This window comes from Elgaria multicarinata, chromosome 2 (genome assembly GCF_023053635.1).
Source record: "Elgaria multicarinata webbii isolate HBS135686 ecotype San Diego chromosome 2, rElgMul1.1.pri, whole genome shotgun sequence".
Lineage (NCBI taxonomy): Eukaryota > Metazoa > Chordata > Lepidosauria > Squamata > Anguidae > Elgaria > Elgaria multicarinata.
In genome coordinates this window covers 121,156,752-121,178,914 of record NC_086172.1, presented here as the reverse complement: position 1 = coordinate 121,178,914, position 22,163 = coordinate 121,156,752, and the positions used below count along the sequence as shown (strand labels likewise).

The 22,163-nt window shown below is 46.7% G+C and overlaps 1 protein-coding gene across 5 annotated transcripts in view; it reads right to left on the bottom strand.

Annotated features, from left to right (window-relative positions):
* Window positions 1-268: 268 nt before the first annotated feature.
* The window catches only part of DGKZ (diacylglycerol kinase zeta), a 118,857-nt gene continuing 96,962 nt past the window's right edge, over window positions 269-22,163 (bottom strand). For all 5 annotated transcript variants that reach the window (XM_063117465.1, XM_063117466.1, XM_063117467.1 and 2 more), the window contains 5 exons: window positions 20,194-20,237; window positions 18,756-18,876; window positions 17,544-17,580; window positions 14,587-14,686; window positions 269-3,679 (listed from right to left, as the gene is read on the bottom strand). In XM_063117465.1, the coding sequence (XP_062973535.1) occupies window positions 3,563-3,679; window positions 14,587-14,686; window positions 17,544-17,580; window positions 18,756-18,876; window positions 20,194-20,237 (419 nt within the window). In that variant the 3' untranslated portion in view covers window positions 269-3,562. The remainder of the gene's footprint in view (window positions 3,680-14,586; window positions 14,687-17,543; window positions 17,581-18,755; window positions 18,877-20,193; window positions 20,238-22,163) is intronic.

Below are 22,163 nucleotides of genomic sequence, written 5' to 3'. Positions count from 1 at the left end.
ACACCCATCGCTGACAATGCCTGCAAGGATGAGGTTGGGGATTAACAGTGGCACAGAGGAGATGCCAGGAAGTAAATGGAAGGAGGCCGGTAATTTGATCTGTCCTCCCACCCCCACCCCACCCCCCTTTCAAAAGCCTCTCTAAACAGTTCGTCTCTCCAAGTATGTCCACAAAAATTGGAAAACCGCTGTATTTTCTTGGGAGCACAGAATTTCTTTTCTGTTATAAACACCATCACCATAGGTAGAAAATGAAATAGATGGGAAGTAAAATGTCCATCGTTACATTTTAATGGCAAAACCCAACAAAACATTTAAACTGTCAAGAAGAAAGCCAACAGAAGCACAAGCTTCCAACACAGTTACAAAATAATACAGTCAATCCAGCATGTCCTAATAGTCTGAATCTAGGAGACAGGAAGTAGGTATTGCACAGGGGGGGAAAACCCACCCTCAAACACGCTCCTCCCCCTTGGAGTAAAACAAGCCAAGGTTTGAATTGCACAGCAACTCAGCTTAGGACACGCACGCATGCACAAACACACATACAAAGGGGGATGGGGGAAACAGTGTGCTTTGAACTACCTGTACAAAATTTAAGAAGACATATAAAAGGGGGAAAGAAATAACAGCAGGCTCATGGGGTATAAACACTTCCAGGGGCTGGCCTGTACATCCAGCTATAAGAGAGCATTTTTGACTATTTAAGAAGACCAAAACATGAGCCCTGCCATACGTCAGTGGTGGGGCCTTGTGTGACTGTCAACGTCAGGACATTCTCTTCCACCTGAGCCACAGTAGGATGTAAAGTTGCCTTTATTGGTATGGCAGTTGTGCAAGGCTGAAAGACACGGCTGTGTGCTTGCGCCAAGCGTGAATTGCCTAAAGGGCCTTGTTTATTTTACCATCACACCTCTAGAGGGGAATGCAGGGAAAGAGGATATCGCAGAGATGAAACCTGAATGAATGTCTGGTTTAGGACTGCCCACCTCTCACCTGGGACCTGTGTCAATAGTGCTGTGCAAGTATCCTTATGTGTGAACTTCGTTGCATGGTGGCATGTCTAGATGGTGCCAGGGACACAGCTAGGTGGGAAGAGCAAGGTCTCAAAGGGATCCAAATGGACACAAGGGCATGTGCCAACGTCTCAGTTGCAATCAAGGGTTCTCAATACCTCAAAAGTCAGAATGGCATTAGGTACAGAAAGTTAGCAAAGGCAGACTTGAAGGAAGACAAGCTTCCAGGCAGATACCAGTTATTCCCTAATGAAGAATGATTGCTGGATGAAATGTAGCAAATTCCTGACCCTGATCTTGCTAAGCCTTCCAAAATGTGGAAAATCCCAACATGTCTGTGCAGTTCCTCCCTTCAAATTCAACTCTTGTATCTATAGTAAACAAACACTGATTAGTCTTGTGGACAGGCTCCCTTTCCCACTAGCTTTTCCATAACTCCCAGGCTCTCTAAGATGAACCAATGTAAAAACGTTAAGTGAGCAAACACATCTTTTACAGCCTCCTAACATTCAGTGCTCCTTTGCAGGCCAATGTTGTCGTCATTCCACAGAAAGCCACTCATCTTCCAATTGTTTCAGAAAATAGCTCGCAGCTTCATTGAGGTTTAAGCATTCTTGCCCCAAACTGCAGATTTAAACTCCTCAAACCCTTTTTCATCCACCGCTAGCGCACTCTTCCCAAGGCTAAGCAGAGCTCTCACTCCCTTAACCTACTGGCAGAATTGCCTGTTTATGGAATTGCACTCCCTCCTGCAACTGCAAGTCAGCTGGGCCTCTCTGTGGTTATTGCTCCCACTCCATATGGAGCCAGCATCAGGCCAGCTGACTACCTGCTCAATATATTCTGAGGATGACTGAAAGTAGCTTTAACACAGCTAGAGACATGCAGGCTGGTTAAATGCAACTGGCCCAGAATACTTGGGAGGCCTCTCTATTGAAAACAAGACTTCTGCTACCCATGCCTGATCATGTCAAAGAAGGAATTCCTCCTAAGTTTGTTTCTTTTGTATGTTTTGATTTAGCAAAACCAGAGCTAGAGCTGAGAGACCTGGTTAAGCAAAGATCTTAGGAAGAAACGTAGGATCTGCTTCCATTAGTGCTCAGGGCATCTGCATACTATGAAGGGGATGCATACCAGGCTACAATAATTTTGGGTAAATCTGGACACCAGGACACTGTGGGGAGGCTGAGTGTGTTCATGTCTAGGAATAAACTGCAAAGGCCATTCCTGTTCAGACAAGGAATTAGGAGACTATGCAGGAACTTTTCCAACCCTTATTGCTAGCACCTCTAACTACTGGTCCCTGGATATATGGATGCAGCGTGCCATTAACACTGGTTAATGGATTCAGTTCCCTTTATCTCAGTGTATGATTATATCACCCTAAAAGAAAACAAAAAAACGAACCTCCTACCAGGAGCCCTTGATTCCTAACTGTGACAAGAGCTGATGGCCTACGCAGGGTAAGGTTTGAGCCCCTGTCCTCTCAGCAAACACCCTGCTACCTCAACACATTTTGTACACATTCACAACAGGCTGCTGTTCGCGAAGTCAGTGAGTGCAAATAGGAGAGGTAAGGCAATACATGAGAATGGTGGGGGGGGGGAACTGGGGAAGTTGGAAAGATTGGGAGGAGGCACTTCGCTCAAAATGTCTAGTGCAGCAGGCTCAAAAGTCAACTTGGAGCAGCTTACTCTAAGTTGGAGGGGGGAGGGTTTCTCATGGTGTTCTCTGGATGTATCAGGCACTTACATCCTGTTATATCAGCACCCCTTAGAGGATGGGACACACAGTATGGGGTTAACAGGGCAAGTGGGAGGAACCAAGGTGAACGGGGGGATATACTGCATTTGGGAGGATGCTAGACTGGCCTATGGCTTGCTTTGGCTACTCAGGCTGTTTGCCTGTGTGACCATCACTCAAGGTCCACACAAGCAATTGAACACTGTGATGTGTCAATCGCAGAGGCAGGGCTCTAGCACACCACCAGCCTTCTCACCCCTATGTTCTGTTGTGTGTCAAGATTTGTGCCAGCGATTTTCCAGTAACATGGCATTGCCAGGACAATGGGTACTACTACTGATGAAACTATTGAGAAAGGCAGCACCCACTGCTGGGAACGTTGGGGTGGGGGAAGAAAGGTGGAACTGAGCAACAGGAGACCCAAAAGGGCTGCGGACGCCATCCCTTAGAGACATTACAGCCCAAGCGCCCAGACGTCACAAGCGGGGGCTCCAGCAGTGATGGGAAAAGAATAAGAGCATCCTTCTTAATGCTTTGAGGGAGCAGCAGTGGCCCTCAGTAGGACCTGGAGACTGACAGGAAGGGAACAACGAGCAGCAGAGTCCCATCCGTGGAATGTGGTGTTGGTGGGACATGGAGTCAGCATTGCTCAACACCCACTGCACTAATAAATAACAGTGTCATGGCCAAGCCCAAACAAAGCCCTGGATCCTCTCCATGCTGGATATTCAAGGAAAGGCTGGTCAGGCACCTGTGCCACTCTGCTCTTCTGCTCCCTGGGCAGAGATAAGGCACGCTGAGTGCTACACGGCTGTCTCCTGATCCTCTCGTTGGATCATCTGGTAGTGCTGTCGATTTTCAAGGTAGGCAGCCAGGTCTGGGTCATTTGCCTTTTCAGCTCTGTGCTTGGGTGTGTCACCCTGCAAGGAAGGAAACAAACAAAAATATCAACTGGAGATGTTAGAGCAGAAACATCCTTGGTTGAAGTAAGGTCTTCATCTCTTCTCCCTTCTCAGAGGAACCAGTGCTCTATTGTGATTGGTTAGATGTGTGTGTGTGTTTAAAAGAAACCTGCGAATTATCTATCCCAAAGATTTCAGGGTGAACTTAAAAAGTAATTACAAAAACACTATACATTTGTGATGCCAAGCCCCCCTTTAATTAAGAACATTGGAAGGTGCCTTCTACCGAGTCAGACCACTGGTCCATTTAGCCCAGTGTTGTTGACACTGATTGGCAGCAGCTCTCCAGGGTTTCAGGCAGGAGTTTTTCCCTACCTGGAGAGACTGGGGATTGAACTTGGGACCTTCTGCACGCAAAGCACGTGCTCTATCACAACGAGCCACAGCCCCTCATAGTTTATATAGGCACTGGAGAACTGGGAGACCTTGCTTTTACTTTCAGGATACATGTAATTCCCACAGGTTGCTATTTGGCTGCTGCATGTATGGACTTCATTCAGTCTCGCTTTCTCTCATGAACCAACCAGGCTTTGAGAACTGTGCAAGAACAGTGGGATAAGAGACACTGTGTGTGTGTGTGTGTGTGTGTGTGTGTGTGTGTGTGTGTGTGTGTAGAGACCAAGGGATAGCCAAGTGCAGAAATATGCAGGTTGCTTACCTGTAACTGTAGTTCTTCGAGTGGTCATCTATGCATTCACACATATGGGCTTTGCGCCTGCGCAGAGACCAGACCGGAACCTTCTCTAGCTGAGTGGAACGTTTTTGGCGGGAACCCCTCCCCCACGCTACCGCGCATGTCCATGGGGTTCCCGCCCTTACCTCAGTTTACAGGAGTCCGACGTTGTGCCCCCATAAACATGAGAGTAAATAAAATAAAGTACATTCCACAATAAAACAGTGTCATTTATAAGTCTCACACCACCAAGTGGGGATGGTGGGTGGGTTGTGTGAATGCATAGATGACCACTCGAAGAACTACAGTTACAGGTAAGCAACCTGCATTTCTTCTTCGTGGTCTCTATGCATCACACATATGGGCGAGTAGCAAGCTGACATACCTTTGGAGGTGGGTTGGTGCATCATCTGAAGATCTCTGAAAGCACTGTCCTCCCAAATGAGCAGTCCTGCCTCGCACGGGTGTCCAAACTGTAGTGCTTGACAAACGTGGATGGAGTGGACCACGTTGCGGCTCTACAGACTTCAGTCAGTGGAACACCTCTGGTGAAAGCCACCGACGTTGAAACAGCTCTGGTGGAATGAGCTGTTACAGGTTTCACTAACTCTAATTTAGCAATAGAGTAGGCCAATTCTATTGTCTCCACTATCCAGCGTGACAGTCGTTGGCAGGAGACAGGGAGTCCCTTAGAAGGCTCACCATAACAAATAAACAGTTGCTTTGTTTTTCTAAATGTCTCTGTCCTGTCTTTATAAAAAGCAAGAGCCCTTCTTACATCGAGAGTATGCAAGGAAGACTCAAGAGGTGAAGTTGGATTAGGAAAGAAAGCAGGCAAAGTAATATGCTGGGACAGATGAAAAGTTGACACTACCTTAGGTAGGAAGGCTGGGTCTGTGCGTAGCACAACCTTGTCCTTATGAAAGATAGTGTATGGAATATCTATCCTAAGAGCTTTAAGCTCACTTGCACGTCTTGCCGATGTGATGGCTACTAAAAAGATTGTCTTTAAAGTTAGAAGCCTAAGGTCTGTCGAAGCCATGGGCTCGAAGGGTTTGCGTGTCAGAGCTTGCAGCACAACTGACAGGCTCCATGGCGGCACGATACTCTTCACAGTCGGTATCGTGTTCTTCAGCCCTCTCAAAAATTTCTTGGTTGTTGGATGGGTAAAAGGTGTAAAACCATCCACACCCCGGTGAAAAGATGTAATCGCAGCAAGGTGAACCCTGATGGATGCGAGCTTAAGTCCCTGCTGGAAAAGTGTCAATAAATAATTGAGGATGAAGGGTAAGTGGCAAGATTCTGGTGTTTGATCTTGTACTGAAGCAAAGTTCCGAAACCTTTGCCACTTTGCTGCATAAGTTTTCCTAGTGGAAGGCTTTAGTGCTGCCAATATAATGTGATCCACAGTCAAAGTTCTAGTTCCAGAGGAGGAGTGGTTGTTATCCTCCATGCAGTCATCTTGAGGGTCGACAGATCTGCGTGTCGAACCCTGCCCTGGTGTCGAGACAGTAGCTTCGGTGTCGACGGGAGCCTGATGTAATCCCCTCTCGATAGCCGAAGGGCGTGAGCGAACCACGTCTGACGAGGCCACCACGGAGTGATGAGGATGCAATTGGAGTTGTCCATCTGGATCTTGGCTATCACCCTTGTCAATAGTGGGAAGGGAGGAAACATGTACAGGAGATTTCCTCTCCAAGTCCTGGTGAAAGCGTCTCCTAAAGATTGCTCTCCTCTTCCTGCCCTGCTGCAATACTTGGCACAAATTGCGTTGTCTTCGGTAGCGAAGACATCGACAACAGGACGGCCCCAGTACCGAAAAAGGCTTTCCCGCACTTCGACATCGAGCTCCCACTCGTGGTCGACATGGAAGGACCTGCTGAGAGAGTCCGCAATGACGTTTTCCTTGCCGGCTACATGGATCGCAGTCAGGTAAGTCCTTCTCTTTATGCACCAGTTCCATATCCTGAGTGCAGAACGGTTCAGAGGGTGTGATCTTGTTCCACCCTGCCTGTTGATGTATGCCACTACAGTAGTATTGTCTGTCGCGATCAAGACATTCTTGCCCTCGATCATCTGTGCAAATGCTTTTACTGCATTTTCTACTGCCAGGAGTTCGAGATGGTTGATGTGATGCTCCCTCTGTGATCGAGACCAACGACCCTGAGAGGTTAAGGAGCTGCAATGGGCTCCCCATCCTTCTAAGGATGCATCCGTCGTGATCGTTACCGAAGGCGCGTCTTGTTGGAATGGAACGCCTTCGAGAAGAGTCGACATCGAGAACCACCATGTCAGGGATGCCCTCACCTGCTTCGGTATCGAAAGGTAAGTCCGTCGAGCATTGTGCCTGAGATCGAAAGTTCTCAAAAACCAGGTTTGCAATACCCTCATTCTGAGTCTTGCAAATCTGATGACTGCCGTAGTAGCTGCCATCAGACCCAACAATCTTTGAACTGTCCATGCCGAAACTTTCCGGCGGCTCTCGGTATCGATGGCTAACTGCTGCAAGGTGTTTGCCCTGGTTGAAGGTAAGTATGCTCTCCCGTCTCGAGAGGATAGGGTTACCCCTATGAAGTCCAATCTCTGCTGTGGAGTCAAAATGGACTTTTCGTGGTTGACCCACAGCCCCAACGAGTCCAACAGGTTGAGGGTGGTTAGTATATCCGACTGGAGCGCCTCGCTGCTGTCCGCTACGAGAAGCCAATCGTCCAGGTACGGATACACGTAAATGCCTTTCTGCCTTAGGTGGGCGCATACCACCGCCATAACCTTCGTGAAGACCCTCGGCGCCGTGGCCAATCAGAACGGAAGAACGGTGAACTGGTACTGGGACGCTCCGATCGAAAACCGAAGGTAAGCTTGATGCGACTTCCTGATGGAAATGTGGAAGTACGCATCCTTCAGATCCACCACTGCAAACCAAACTCCTTTCTGTAGAAGCTGCAGAATTGAAGTAACCGTTGTCATACGGAACTTCCTCGGGGTGATGAACTTGTTCAGTTGTCTTAAGTCCATGATCGGTCGAAGACCTCCATCTTTCTTCGGGACCGTGAAGTAACGAGAGAAAAATCCCTGATTGAGTTCCTCTGCAGGTACGGGAGAGATGGCTCCCTTCGATAGTAAGGTCTGTACCTCGAGCAGCAGAGGAGGGGATGGAGTCGTTACTTTCACGCCGGAAAAAGGAGGGAGGGCATCGAGCTCGATGGCATAGCCCGAGTTGATGATAGTGAGCACCCAGGAGTCTGTTGTTATTAACTCCCATTGATGGTAATGGGGTGCTAGGCGGTTCGCAAAAGGGGGTGGATCTGGAGCCGAGGAGTCAAACCCGCTGCTTCTTAGAGAAGTCGGGCTGACGTTTTTCCTGTTGGAAACGGCTCTGATAAGGCCGTTTCCTTTGAAGTTGTTGCTGCTGCTGCCTTGGTTGCTGGTATTGAGGCCGTTGTTGGTATTGTTGTTGTGGAGGAGGTCTTATCCATCTTTTCTGTCGGTATTGAGTCTGTGGAGGAGGAGCAGTAAACCCCATCTTTTTGGCTGTTGTTCTCGCCTTGTAGATAGAGTCCAGCGTCTCGTCGGTCTTTGTATTAAATAGACCTTCGCCATCGAATGGCATGCTCTCTATCCTCCATTTCGTTTCTTGAGTAAGATTGGCTGATCTGAGCCAAGCGTGCCTCCTCAAAGAAATGGCCCCCATCATCGACTTTGAGTGGCAATCCACCTGGTGTCGAGCGGTAGACAATTGCTGCCTTGCTATGGCTGTCGCTTCATTCTGAAATACTCTTGCGAGCTCCTTCTTATCCTCCGGAAGATGTTCGCATAGAGAACCCATCTTTTCCCAAAGGAAAATCTGATATCTCGCCATAGTTGCCTCGTACGCCGATGCTCTGATGCCCAAGGATGAGGACGAGTAAACTCTCCTGCCAGTTTGGTCCAATTTTCTCCCCTCTCTGTCGACAGGTGCAGAATGAGTCTTTTGTGACTGTCCCTGTGCCGATTCCACTACAATGGAATTAGGCTTAGGATGCTGAATCAAAAATTGTGCATCCTCTTCCTTAACTTTATAGAGTGTTTCCAATCTCTTTGATGTTGCCTGTGTCACTGCAGGGGTTTTCCAAGACAGTTGAGCCGTTTGTTTCAAGGCTTGAGGAACAGGAATGGCCAAACGTTGGTTCGTTGTCGACTGAAAGACATCATAGATTGGGTCATCTACCGATTCATCTGTCTCCTGTATGTGGAGTCCCAATGCTCTGGACATCCTAAGCATATGGTCCGAAAAACGTACCATATCGTCCGAAGGAGAGGACGGGTCTGTATCATCGATTGCATCGTCAGGTGAAGGGGCAGCTGGAGCAACTGAATGTTCAGATTCAGAATCGGAAGGATAGTTATCCTCTGGTGATGATAACGTCACCACTTGCAGACCATGTTGTTCGTCTTGCGGTAGCACAGTAGCGGATGCAGCAGATGGTATTGCTTGCTGTGCACGGTGTCGAGGCGTCGATACCGTCGACATTAACTGAGCGGATGGAGAAGGCAGAGGCAACTGGCAGACTCTTGTTGTTGGAGGAGGTTGTGCATAATAACCTTCCTGCTGGTAGTAACCTTGATCCCCTTGAAAATATTGTTGAGGACGGTATCTTTCCCAGTCATAAGTGATGTATCTAGGCTGGGAATCAGAGTACTGCGATGCTCTGTCCCAATCTGTTCTTGAGGTCCGTCTTGGGGAAGGCTGTACAAGTTCTTGCGGCCTCATAGGTTGCCGAGCGGACGTTACCGACACTGAATCCCGAATTTCACCCTCGGACAAACTTGGAGGACATGTCGGTACCGTGGCCGTCGGTACTGACATAGATCTCGGTACCGAAGGTGACCTCGGTATCGAAGTGGTCGGTACGGCAGGAGGTGTGGAATGGCTCTTGGCCGATTCCCGATGTCGAGGTGACGGTACGGTGGATTTCTCCACGTCCCTCTTTTTCTTCTTCTTCTTTTTCTTCTCCGGCTCAGAAGAAGATATCAGAGTTCTGGCTGTTTTAGAGATTTTCTTAGCCATAGAACTCGATAAAGACCGACCAGGCGTGAGGGGTATCTCAGCCCTATTTGCTCTGGTCTGCACTTCAGTGCTATGGTCTGACGGTTTCTCCGTAACAGTCTTTGTAACTGCCGTTTTACGGGCAACAGACTTATGAACCGCCGTTCTTTCCATCGAAGGGGCCTCTGTGGCCTTGAGAGCCTTCTCCCAAAGTATGGAGCGGAGTCGGTCTGCTCGGTGTTTTCTGGTTTGTTTGGTAAAAGACATACAATGGTGGCAGGTCTCTACCACATGTCCCTCTCCCAAACAGATAATGCACAAAGAATGGCCGTCAGACGGAGGGAGCTTAGCTCCACACTTGACGCACTTTCTAAATGGTGCTTTGATTGCCATAAAGGCCTCACACGACCGAAGTCGCTGAGGAGAAATCTAACTACAAAAAACTTTTTTTTTTTTTTTTTTATATAGATAAAGAGAGAAAAAGGACGAAAAAGAAGAAAGCTGAAGAAAAGGTAAGCTAGAAAGTATTTTAAACAGATTAACAGAGAAAACGCTAGAGGTAAAGTTATTCGGTCTAGGCACAACGGCGGACGACGAAGAACTGAGGTAAGGGCGGGAACCCCATGGACATGCGCGGTAGCGTGGGGGAGGGGTTCCCGCCAAAAACGTTCCACTCAGCTAGAGAAGGTTCCGGTCTGGTCTCTGCGCAGGCGCAAAGCCCATATGTGTGATGCATAGAGACCACGAAGAAGAACTCATTCTTTCCTCTCTTGAAGTCCCCTTTTTACAACTCCACTTATTTCTGCAGTCTTCAATCTCAATATTGCCAAAGAAAGCTTGAAAATGCATTGGTAATGAGAGAGAGCAGAAAGCTTAAAAAAAAACCTACCAAGCTTTGAAATGATTCAAATCTCACAAGGACACTGTGGCGCATATCCAGATGAGGCGATGAAATCGAATGTGCAGGATTCTACATCTGCTTAAAAAACTGACCATTGTATGTACACTTTTCAGTAAATGGGTGGGGGGAGGAGGAGGAATCCTGTAGAAATGAGACTTCTCACTACTAAGACACAGAAGCAAGAGAGGGCTTCAAGGAAGACCCTGCTGGAGAGACAAATGGCTACACTGGAATATCTGTGTGCAGATATGGGTAGAGGGAGGCTCCCCAGAAATGTCTGTGACTACGATCTATGGAGCCCAGTGTTGCCTCAAGACGCTGTGGAAGAGGGGCAAGACTGGAAATTTGAGGAGCATCCTGGGAAGGGATGTTTAAGGATTGGCAGGAGATTAGCACTTGACAGCTCGATAGTTCCTCAATAACCTCTCCTCCCCCAGCCCAGTGTACTATTTGCTGGCAAAATAAAGGCCTATGTTTGCTCATCCTCACTTGAGCCTGTGTAAATGGGAAAAGGTGAGAGCTTTGCACGGTTGTACCCTGAAATCTTGCTATAGCAGCTTATTTTCTTGGCCTGCAGAAGCCAGGATAATATAAGCGAAAGGGGTGTGTGTGTGTGTGTGTGTGTGTGTGTTGAGGTGTGTGCCTGGGGAGTGCCCTGAAATACCACCCCTCCACCTCCCACCCCCACAGTCTCGCTAGCGCTCCTGGATCCCTGTGGAGGCTCACATTTCACGAACTTATTGCAGCCATCTGGACTGCGTCCACTAATGAACTCCTGCACTCCATAAAAAGCAAATCTGTTAACAGCTTTCAGCCATGTCTCCCCCTCCTCCTCCATTCCACAAACCTCCCCCTCATTAACTACCCCCACACTCCACCGGCACCGAACAAACTCACTGCTGAGAAAGACCAAGAAAACCTGGCGCTCTGCCGCCTCCATTGAAAGCGGGAGAGGACTGGCCTCCCACACTGGCCCTCGCCATCCCAGCAGGGAGAAGGCCGCCGTGGGGTCTTGAGTCCCAAGGACAATCGCCAGCTATATTTCACTGACACACACAATGGTTCCAGACATGCAGGGGCTCCGTCACACACATCCAGCTGTAGAAACAAGCACAACTTCCACTGCCCCTCTCCCCACAAACGATGGCAAGACAAAGGCAGAAGCAAAGGGCTTGCACAACCCACCCACAAAGTAGAAACACAGGTTCACATACAAAAGAGGCACACACACACACACAGATTCAGTATTGCGTAGGATCTCACTGTCAGCATCTTCAGCATGGAGTTTTTTTGCTAAATGGAATTGCTTCTTTTCTCTTGCAAGAGGAGTAACAGCCGAGAGAGAACTTCCCTTCTTGAAATATGAAGAATCTAAGGCTGGAATCAGAGCTCTCAGGTCCCTCTTGCCTGCTGGCCACTGTAGCCTGATATGCTACAGCCACATTGTTGTCTGGTTTGGGCAGCCAGGACCAAATCATGTTTCAGTCATGCTGCTAACCCATGCTACTATGTATTAAGAAAGAAGGTGTGTATGTTTCCCACAACATAGTTTACTCCGTCTGCATGAGCAAAGTCGGACCATATTACAGCATGAGCACCCAGCAGATGCCATATTAAGATAGGCAGACAAGTTGAGGTTTGTGGCACATGGGCAACTAGCCAAAAAACCAAAAGCAACACAAAATCGCAGAAGTGGCTGTTTGTTTTGTGCCAGTCCACCCAAGGTTTTGGAGATTAATTCTTTCATCGGGGGCTACCTAAAACATAGGCCCACATGTTATAATTTTATATACATACATCCAAAATATACAGTACAAAAATACCACGGGCTAATTAACCGCAAACATACGCAAGTGCACCGCAAACTTTTAAAGCTCACACTTGTGAATCGCTGTAGTTAATTAGTCCATGGTATTTTCTGTGCTGCTCATTTTGGATGCATGTGTATAAAATTACATATATATTGTTGTTGAAGGTTTGGAACACATTTGGGAATGGATGCAGTTATCAGAGCAGGGCAGTTTGTGATTGTGTGTCTCTTTTGGTTTTTTGGCTATTTGGTACCTCCCTGTTTTTGGACAGATTGGCAGCGAGGCCATAATGCATAACAAACTTGTTGCAAATACAAGAGGCTTTATTTAAAAAAAATCACAAAATGAGACATGTTGCCTGTCTCAGAAACACAAATCCTGCTGACCTGGGGGGTTGCTGGAGCCCCTTTCATACAGCAAGCCGATTTCTCTCTGGTACTAGTTTTGCGAGGACACACAATTGTGGGCAAAGAAAGGAACACTCTGAACTGTGCAAGAGCCTTTGGGCTTTGTGCTGATGCCCAGACCCACAACTCCACCTTCCTCTCTCACCTGGGCCCTGCTCCATTTCCACAGCCACTCACTCCATTGCCAGCTAAACCCACTTTGGCTTTGTTCGCATCGCAATGCCCGCGGCATTGGCTAAAAGTTAGGGGAGCAAGGGCCCCCCGCCAAGAATTGGCCATAAAACATCTTCATGCAGTTGGCAAAGGGTTATATTGCTTGTCTGAAATGCTCCAGTGCTTTTATAGCTCCATTAGCAGTGACTTTGGTCAGGTGAACTCACAGGCCCCAGGAGCCTTTGGCAACATGACATGTTGCATCCCGATTGGCTCAGCTGACTGTTGAGCTTCAGGTCACAACAACCAGCGGGCAGCAAGGCAAGACAATTCGCATCTCCACTGGCCAGAGATTACATGTTTGTTTCTACTCGGTTTCTGGCCAGCCCCTGGGAGCCTGGGTACCAAATGATAACTTTAATTCTTTCTCCGACTCTCTTCTGGCACCAAGGCATAATTGCGTCTCGACTACTGTATTCCAAGATGCTGTGATTCTCTGACTTTAAAGGTCGCACCATTCACATAAGGTGACAGAAGCCATCCTTATTGCTTTGGGTCTGCACATTTTAATGCCCTCTCTCCCACGGTGGAGTATCCCCCCATAAAGGAGGCCTGACAGTCTGCAGCTGGGAGAAGGGAAGTCTACAGCGAGACTGTCCTCACAGTGACCTCAGAGAGTGGGAAGACGAAAACGAGACATTCTGGCCCCTCATTTAGAAAAAAAATATCTAACAACACGGACAGCATAAGAGACAAATTTAACTCTGTGCAAAGCTGTTGGTTTAAATGCCGCAGACCATGCCCAGATCTTCACATAATACATTGTGGCCCCGTTCAGAAGACACCTTGAACCACAGCTTTAACTACAGTGGTTAAGCCAGAAAGCCGGGCCATGTTCAGAAGACACTTTAAACCATGGCTTTAACCACAGTGAATAAGGCTTTCTGACTTAGTCATTGTGGTTAAAGCCGAGGTTTAAGGTGTCTTCTGAACATGGCCTGGCTTTCTGGCTTAACCAATATAGTTAAAGCTGTGGCTTAAGATGTCTTCTGAAAACATCCTGTGTGTCTTTCCCTTCTCAGCTCAGAGGTAAGCACCCTAGCTTTGCATCTACTGCACTCTTGCTGACCAGTACCTTCTCAGTGTCTCATAGGTACAAAACCACAGCCCCTGGGCCAAATTCAGGGGCTGGGGTCCCAGTCTGGCCCTCCAGGTTTCTCCACTTGGCCACACACCCCTTTCCCCCCAACCAGCTATGGTTTGGTGGTTTCCTGGCTTTTGAGCAGATTTTTCCCTTGTTCTAAAAGGTTGAAATGCCTCTCATAAGGCTTAATTTAGTGGAAGTAAGAGTTTAAGCTAAATTATGCTGGTATTTGGGGTATTTGGGGCCCATCTCTCTGGCCTTCAGCTCCACCCACCACTGGAATGCAGCCCTTAAGAGTGTCTCTAAAATAGAAACAACTCCCCTAGTTTATACATTCAGCAGAATCAAACAGTGAAGTTGACCCCTCTCCCCACCGACTAAAATGACTGCAGTAATTCAGGTTGCAAATGGTGGTGGTAGTGTGCATGTTGCATGTCTACATTTTCCAGCCAGAAAAAATAATTATCTCCCTATACACAGAAAACTAGCATATCAGGGAGACAACTGGCCTCAACCCTTCTCCAGGATACTCTATTCTTATTGCAGGGGATTGCTTGAAGCTATACAAATCTAGGTAACATTCTACCTGCTGAGCAAAGGAACTGGTCTGTAATGTATTTATTTATTTCATTTATATCCCACCTTTTTTCCTCCAAGGAACCCAAGGCGGTGTACATTATCCTCCTCCTCTCCATGTAAGATTCTGCTCTGCCATTCCCAATCATCCCTTCTCTCAGAGCAAGCTCTTACCTGCAGATCTGTTTTCATCAGTGAAGCCCCAGCCTCCACAATGTAATGGCAGATGGTTCGCTGGTGAAGGGCTGCAGCCTGGTGCAAACTGGTCTCACCACTGGAAGAAAGGTAAAAACAGAGGACCGGAATCAACAGCGCCTACCCTCTCCTGTCCATCCCAAAGACCAAGTAGTTTACAAAGGCCTGGACCAAGCTAGTGTGTGCACAGGCCATCGTACATTCATGGGCTTAGTAAACTGGAGAGATGGGGGGAGCTATGCAGAGAGCTGGGAATGGTGGCAGGGCCTGCCCGCCTGTCAGTTTGGAAGAAGGCTGAAGAGGACAGACTGGGAAGCCTCTCCCCTGGCAATCCATGACCAGCCATTTCCTTTCTGCTGGCAGGGAGCTCGGTGTCTTGAGCTCATTACATTGGGCAATTTCCAGAGGGGGAGTCGTGTTAGCCCAGGGGTGCAGAACCTCAGGCCTGGGGGCCAAATCCAGCCCACCGAGGTTTCCGCATGGCTACACCCCCTTCCCCCGGCCCTACCTCCTTCCTCACAACAACTGATTGCTGGGTAGCTTCCCAGGTTTTGTGCAGTCTTTTTTCCACCCACTCTAAAAAGTTGAAATGCGTCTCCTAAGGCTTAGGATTGGCAGTAGCAGCTTTAAGCTACAATAGGCTGGTATTTCGGCCCCGCCCCTTGGACCTTCAGCCCCACCCACCACCACTGGAATACAGCCCCCCCCCCCGAAAGCTACTCCAACACAGAATCTGGCCCTCAAGATGAAAGAGGTTCTGCACCCCTGTGTTAACCTGTTGCAGCCGAAACAACAAAGGGGATTGTGGCACTTGAAAGACTAAAAAAATATTTTACCATATTAGCTATGTTTATTGATATCCCGCCTTTTGCCCGATGCTGGGCCTCAAGGCGGCATTACAAGATTTAAAACGTACAAATTTAAGACCTATAAATACAAATATACAGAAATTAAAAATAAATTAAATAAGTTCCAGTATTAAAACATGTAAACATTTAAAATGACAATTAGTAAATGTCCTTGGCACTGCCGAAACAAAAAAGTTTTTGCCTGCCTCCTTTAAATTTTTTATTAAATCGTCTCACGAGTCCTTCATACAGAGAAAAAGAACCTAGCCACTGCCTCTGTTGTTGGTTTGTTAATCCCTGCCAGGAAGTATTCCAAATACTGCTCAGATGACCTTCCAGGGCATTTCCTCATGATAGGGCCAAGAAGTCTATTTTGTTTCTCTCTGTGGAGGCTGCATTCAAATAATAATAATAATAATGCCCTAACAATTCAACTGCTTCATCACCACAGCCACACAAGCGATCCTCATATGGTGTGCCTAACAAATTTATTCTGGCATATTTTTTGTGTGTGGATTATAACCCACTTCATCAGATGAGTGAAGTGTTTTATACACTTTATACGCACATGCCAGGGTGGGCTGGGGTGAGATGTAAACTGTGTTGTCAAAGGGAATTGAAGTGCAAAAGGTACAAGCAGTGAAGATTACCTTAACAGTTGCCTTTCACAAAACCTTGTTGGATGATAACACAGGTGTCATTGCAATTCTGAGCTAATTAACATATGTAGTGTGATTAAAACAACAAACCCCCAAGCCTCAGTCAAACTATAGGAAACAGAGTTTAATCTCTAAATAAATTGTACTTCAGCAATAATGCATTGATATCTAACTTCGAAATTCCTTTGTTCAAGAATGGTGATTTTAAGATTACCTTAAAGCAGGCTTGCTGCAGTACAATTCATCACTGTCTGCACTTTTTGCATTTTAATTCCCTCTGACAACTCACTTTACATCCTATTCCGTTGCAGATGTATATAAATCCGCCTCTTTGAAGTTAATGCTTCAAGCAGCTGATGAAGTGGGTTGTAGTCCACAAAAATTTATGCCAGAATAAAATTGTTAGTCTCTAAGATGCCATTAAGACTTTTTGTGGTATTGGGCAAGGCAGCTGAAGCAAGAAGGTTAACAAGAGCTGATAACCTAGCAAATATCTGATAGAAGACTGAGGGCTTATATCAGTGGAGGCTGCAACTTTTTTTTAGAGTTCTGACTGAAACCCAGAGCAGATTTATCACCCCACTGCTATCAGATACACCAGCCTCCACTGACTTATATACAGTCAGTTCCTGATTCAGCTATTGCAGTTGGATCTATTTTTGCAGTGGCTACAGCTGAGTCTTCCTCCTTCTGACTCTGGAACCTGAGTTGACCCTTCCTCCTGAGTAAAACCTAGGCAAAAGGGTCTTTTGGCAGCCTGATGGATGCCCTGACAACAATTCTATGCATTCCACCTCGTCCATCACCGCTGGTGCTCTGGTGAACCATGAGGTGAGAGAGGAGAGTCAGGAAACTGGATAGGGCTCAGGATGGAGTTGGAGGGGTTTCTTGGAATCTCAGGTGAGGCATCAAGGCAACAGGACTACTCAGGTTGCCCCATGCCTTCTGCAGTAGTACGGTGTGTTGAAGAATCCTTCTCTTCCAAAGAGGTCTTCGATGAACTTAGGTTGGCCAGGAGTCTTGACAGTGAAAGGGAAACAGCAACTTTGGAGCTAAGGTGAGAGAGACAGACAGGAGCATCCGTGCAAGAAGAAGGTTCTTTCCTTTTCTTGCATGCCTCTGTCATTCCCTTTCCACAGGTATCTAGTATGCTGCGATGGATTGCAGGATGCCCACCTTCCATGGGAATATAACTGCTGACAGGAAAACAGGCCATTCACGTTCCCTTGCAAGCAGATCTACTCACGAGGAAGATACCCCACCCCCAAATCCTGCTTCAAATGGAGCAACTGTTCCACTAAGCTGGCTGCATGACCTGCCAGCAGGTGGGGTAGGACTGTAAACGCGAGTGTGTGTGTGTTAGGGATGCCTGCTTTAGGGACAGGCACTTATGCTAGTAACACATCCTCCAAACCAAAATGGAACTTACTTCTCTTCTTCTGCCATATCCAGAATCTCTGCAGGAGCTGGGGTCAGAGGGAAAAACAAAGCAATGAGGCCAGCCTGCATGACGTAAGGGCCATGCTGCTTCTTATCAATTCCAACGCACATCCCACTATACAACATCTTTCCCTCCGCCTCCTATATCCCCCCCCTATGGAGGTTTTGGGGCTGGACATTCTTTATGGACATCAAAACACTTTAACTTCAAGGCTGTTTTCCTACACGAACAAATGCTTTCATCTTTTTTAAAATTTATTTTTAATTTATTTATTGCATTTATATACCGCCCCATAGCTGAAGCTCTCTGGGTGGGTCACATAAGATAAAGCTACAGTGTTTTTTGTACTCACCCCACCACAACCCTTGGGCATCTAATTTGTGGTTTCAGAAATGGGAGAGGGCTTTTTTTTAATTTTAAAAAATGTTTTAGGAAGGGGAGAACCAATGAGCTTACCTAGTGTAGGAACCCAATCTACTCATGATATAGGATATGGGCTGCTGCTGCTGCTGCTGCTGCTGAAAGCCAGGAAGGCAAGCAGAAGGACTGATGCACATGTGAACGGGGGCAGGGGGGGATCATGGATTAATTAACCCACCATTTCCCACTGTTGTGTGTGAACTGGGTCAGTGTGACCAATGTGTATGGGAGACCGTGTAAGTGAGTGCGTGTGTGCACATACATACAGTACATCTCCTTCCTGTCTTGTAGGAGTGACTGTTCAGAGACTTATGAGTACAAGCCCATTTCAGAAGAAAAGAAGGATTCACCCATTTTCTAGTTCCCACTCTCAGCTACTTAGGTCTTCTTTTATTCACACAAAATAATAACAACAACAACAACAACAACAACATTTGTATACCACCCCATAGCCGAGGCTCTCTGGGCGGTTTACAAGTACCCCTGGTGGGGGTCAAAACTGAAGTATAGCATGTTGGGTGTATTTATTTGTTTGTATTTATCTCGTGACAATGAGGTAGAGCATAATCCATCCGATTTTACCAGTAAAAAGCTGGGGCTAAAAGTAACAATGACTCTGATCAAGGCAGTGCAGCCTACTCAGAACCCAAATTATGAGCCTTTGTAAAAATCCAAATTCTTTGATTACTGGATTTCACCAGTGTTTAATTCAAATGTTCAGTTATACCATTAACCCAAAAGGGCAGCAAAGAACTCTGTACCTTCTCTGGCCTGGCTTACCATTTTCAATTATGTATTTGACAATCTCCTTGTTCCCTGATTTGACCGCATGATGCAGGACAGTTTGGCCTGTCCGATCGCGCATCATCAAGTCCTTTCCAGCACGGTGAAGTTCTTTAAACTGCAGCAAGACAGGACAGCTTGGGATGAGTTATAACACAGATTTCTTAATGAAGGTAATTTACTGAAAAAGTTAAACAACAACAACCAAACAATAACAATCCAGGGTGGGTTGGGAGTTAGCAGCTGACAACCACTCAGAACATTGTTAACAGGCAGAAGCAGTTCTTAAAAAAAAGTCTTTTCCAGAAAGGAATGTTTTCTTCTCAAAGGAAGTCCCATAAAGCCAGAGTTACAATGCTTTATCCCTCACTAGTACAAAACTCTTCTCATAGTATAGGAATATGGAAAAAGCTCACCCTTACAGACCAGGAAAGACACATAGGTTCACATAGGTGCATAACTTTGCCCATTAACTACTTTAGAAAGATTGAGGGTGACATGATGCTTTTTTAAACCAGCAAGAACAGCAACTAGGAAATCTCATCAGAAGGTGAGAAGTCACTGTAATTCTTCCTTCTTGGCTACTTGCTCCTATAAATGTATCTCAAAGAATTAAAGGTGGTATAAAAGAAGCCCCATGATTCTCTCTCTCTCTTGCAATAGCTACTGTGAATACATGTTAAACAATACATCCAAAATCATTATGAGATGTGGTACGTTACAGAAACATGACTGATATTTCTGGATTTTTGGTGGTTTGCTGACTTTATGCTGACAATACAACACATTGTGTTAATCATCCTGGAGTGTAGCAGAATAGGTACAGGGAGGGCACCTCAACACACTTCTAGTTGGGGTCAATATGGCTATATATCTAGGTTGCAGGATTGCCAGGCTCCTGATGTCAGCAGGATGAACAGGTTCTCCTAAGCAGAAACAACCCCTATGCTAACATCACTTTTAATTGCAGTGCAAATGGAGGTGGGATGGGTGCATGATCCAATGTAGATCCTGTAAGTGAGATGCGTTCAAAATGGTGCCGACCTGCAACACCAACACCACCGCCCACCCAATAACCTTAATACACACTCGGTTTAGATAGCCTGATTGGAGATCTGATAACAATTCTCTTTTAAGATTCCAGGTACCACCCTGACTGCAATATGAGGTCCTCTTGATGAGCCTGCTAGGAAGTCCAATGGGCATAGGAAGGGAATACTTGAAAGGGAGCCCGCACTGCTGGGGGTGGGGTCATCCTATTGGTGAAGGGTAACAGGCAGGCTGGTATCAAAAAGACAGTTGCCACTATTAAGAAGGAAAGCCACTAACAGCTTTGTGTCCAACACTAGAGGGAAGGGAACGACAATGCTGTGGCGAAGGTTACTGCACCCTCCCCAACTTTGCAGCTTGGGTTTGAGCAGATGGTAGCTGTTACCTTGTGGAAATCGTTATTCTTGGCAGCATCTATCAAAGCATCATCTGCAAGGAGGAGAGACAGGTCAGGGTTACAAAACCAAGGAGATAGGGAGAGGGTTGGGCAGGTGGGTGGTTTGGTGGACGAAGTCCCAAAAGACAGCATCTGGGGGCCGGACCACCACCCAAGCTGAGGACAGGAATTGGCTAATAAACCCAAGGTCATGCTCCCAGAGAGCTCTAAGGAGATTGCCTCTGACTTTATCTGCCCTCTGATGTGTCCAGACAGTATTAGGCAGTTGTGCACTGCTGTAGAACAGCTTCTAATGGTCAAGTAAATGTTGTTTTTAATATGCAGTGTGGAGCTACATTGGACCTTTTCCTAACTCAAAGGTAAACTTGGAACAGATTGGGACCCTAGCATGGGGAGAACTGGGGCTTTAAGCCTTTGTCTAATCTGAAACGCTCCCACATCTGCAATATGCATGGGGGGGGGGGAACATTTGCTTCAATAGATTCCCCCCTTCAATGCAAATTGCAGGCACAGGGCCCCTGACATGGATTGGGACCACAATAGCAGTCAAAAGGTTAAAGCCCCTGTACACTGGAACCACTGTAATGTGTTATATGTGAGGCTGCATTTGAAAACAGTCCTGAAATGTCAGCTGGTCCAAAGGAGAGCAGCGAAATTGTTAAAGGGGACTGGCTTTATGGTCTGCACTGGCTGCCAGTCCATTTCCAGGTTAAATTCAAAGTGCTGCTATTAAACCACAAAGCCTTAAATGGCTTGGGGTCAGGTAACCTGAAGGTTCGCCTCCTTCCATATATACATGCCCAGACCCACAGTTCATCCACAGAGGCCGTTCTCTGGATACCCCCACAGAATGAGGTGGCTACTAAGGAGAGGGCCTTTCCAGGGGTGGCATCCTGGTTGTGGAATGCCCTCCCCAGAGAGGCTCAACGGGCACATACATTGTGCTCTTTGGTGTGCCAGGTAAAGACCTTTTTATTTTCCCAGCCTTCCCAGCCCCTCAGTTCTAAAATCTGTGTGTGTGTGTGTGTGTGTGTGTGTGTGTGTGTGTGTTTAGATCTTTGCACAGCTGTTAGCTTTTATCTTGTTAACTACTTTGGTTTTATTATGTTTTACTGTTATTATATTTTATTGTTTTAAGCTTTGTCCTGGTAAACTGCCCGGAGAGCTTTGGCTAACGGGCAGTATAGAAATCTAATAGAGATAGGTAGATAAATTGAGTACATAAATAAATAAATAAACTCCTGATTTGGATTGGATTCCAGGACTTCCTTTTGCACATATATAGGACATTAAAAGGCACCATGTAATTTGGTCCTAAGTATCTAAACTTTTCTGGTCTGAAGCAATGAACTCCCATTAGTGGGTGCCTGGAGTCTGGGAAGAGGAAGGTGAGGATAAGGATGGAGCAGAGCGACCTATTTCTTTTCTAGAGCAGAAATAGCGGATACTTATAGTGTGAAGGCAGGATGATTTCTGTTAATTCAGTTTTTGCCGAGTATACACTACCTCCATTTTGCTGTTTGGATTTCGATGTCGGTCCCTATTGTTACTCTTTTCTTATTTAGAAAAGAGAGTGTGAGTGTGTGTTATGTCTGTGCATGGATAGGGAGAGCATGTACACATGCACACGCACACAAACTCTATATGTGTGATGGGCATTTCTTGTGGAAGTTTTTGATCTTGACAGGCTCTTTATCGTGGAAGTTTGCATGGGAGCAAAAGCCTCTGTGGGGACCAACGAGGTCCCCAGGCCTCATAAGACTCAGTCCCTCAAAGAGGCTGTGGGGAGCTGAAGGAATCAACCATGAAGGTAAACTGGAGGGGTACGGGGATGGGGGAAGCAAGACCACGTGATGAGTGGAAGGAGAGGAATGATCAAGCAGAAGTGAGAGGAGTTTGACGAAGATAACTGCAAACCCACTGGGCAAGAGACAGATGGCATGAAGAGGTAAAGCAGA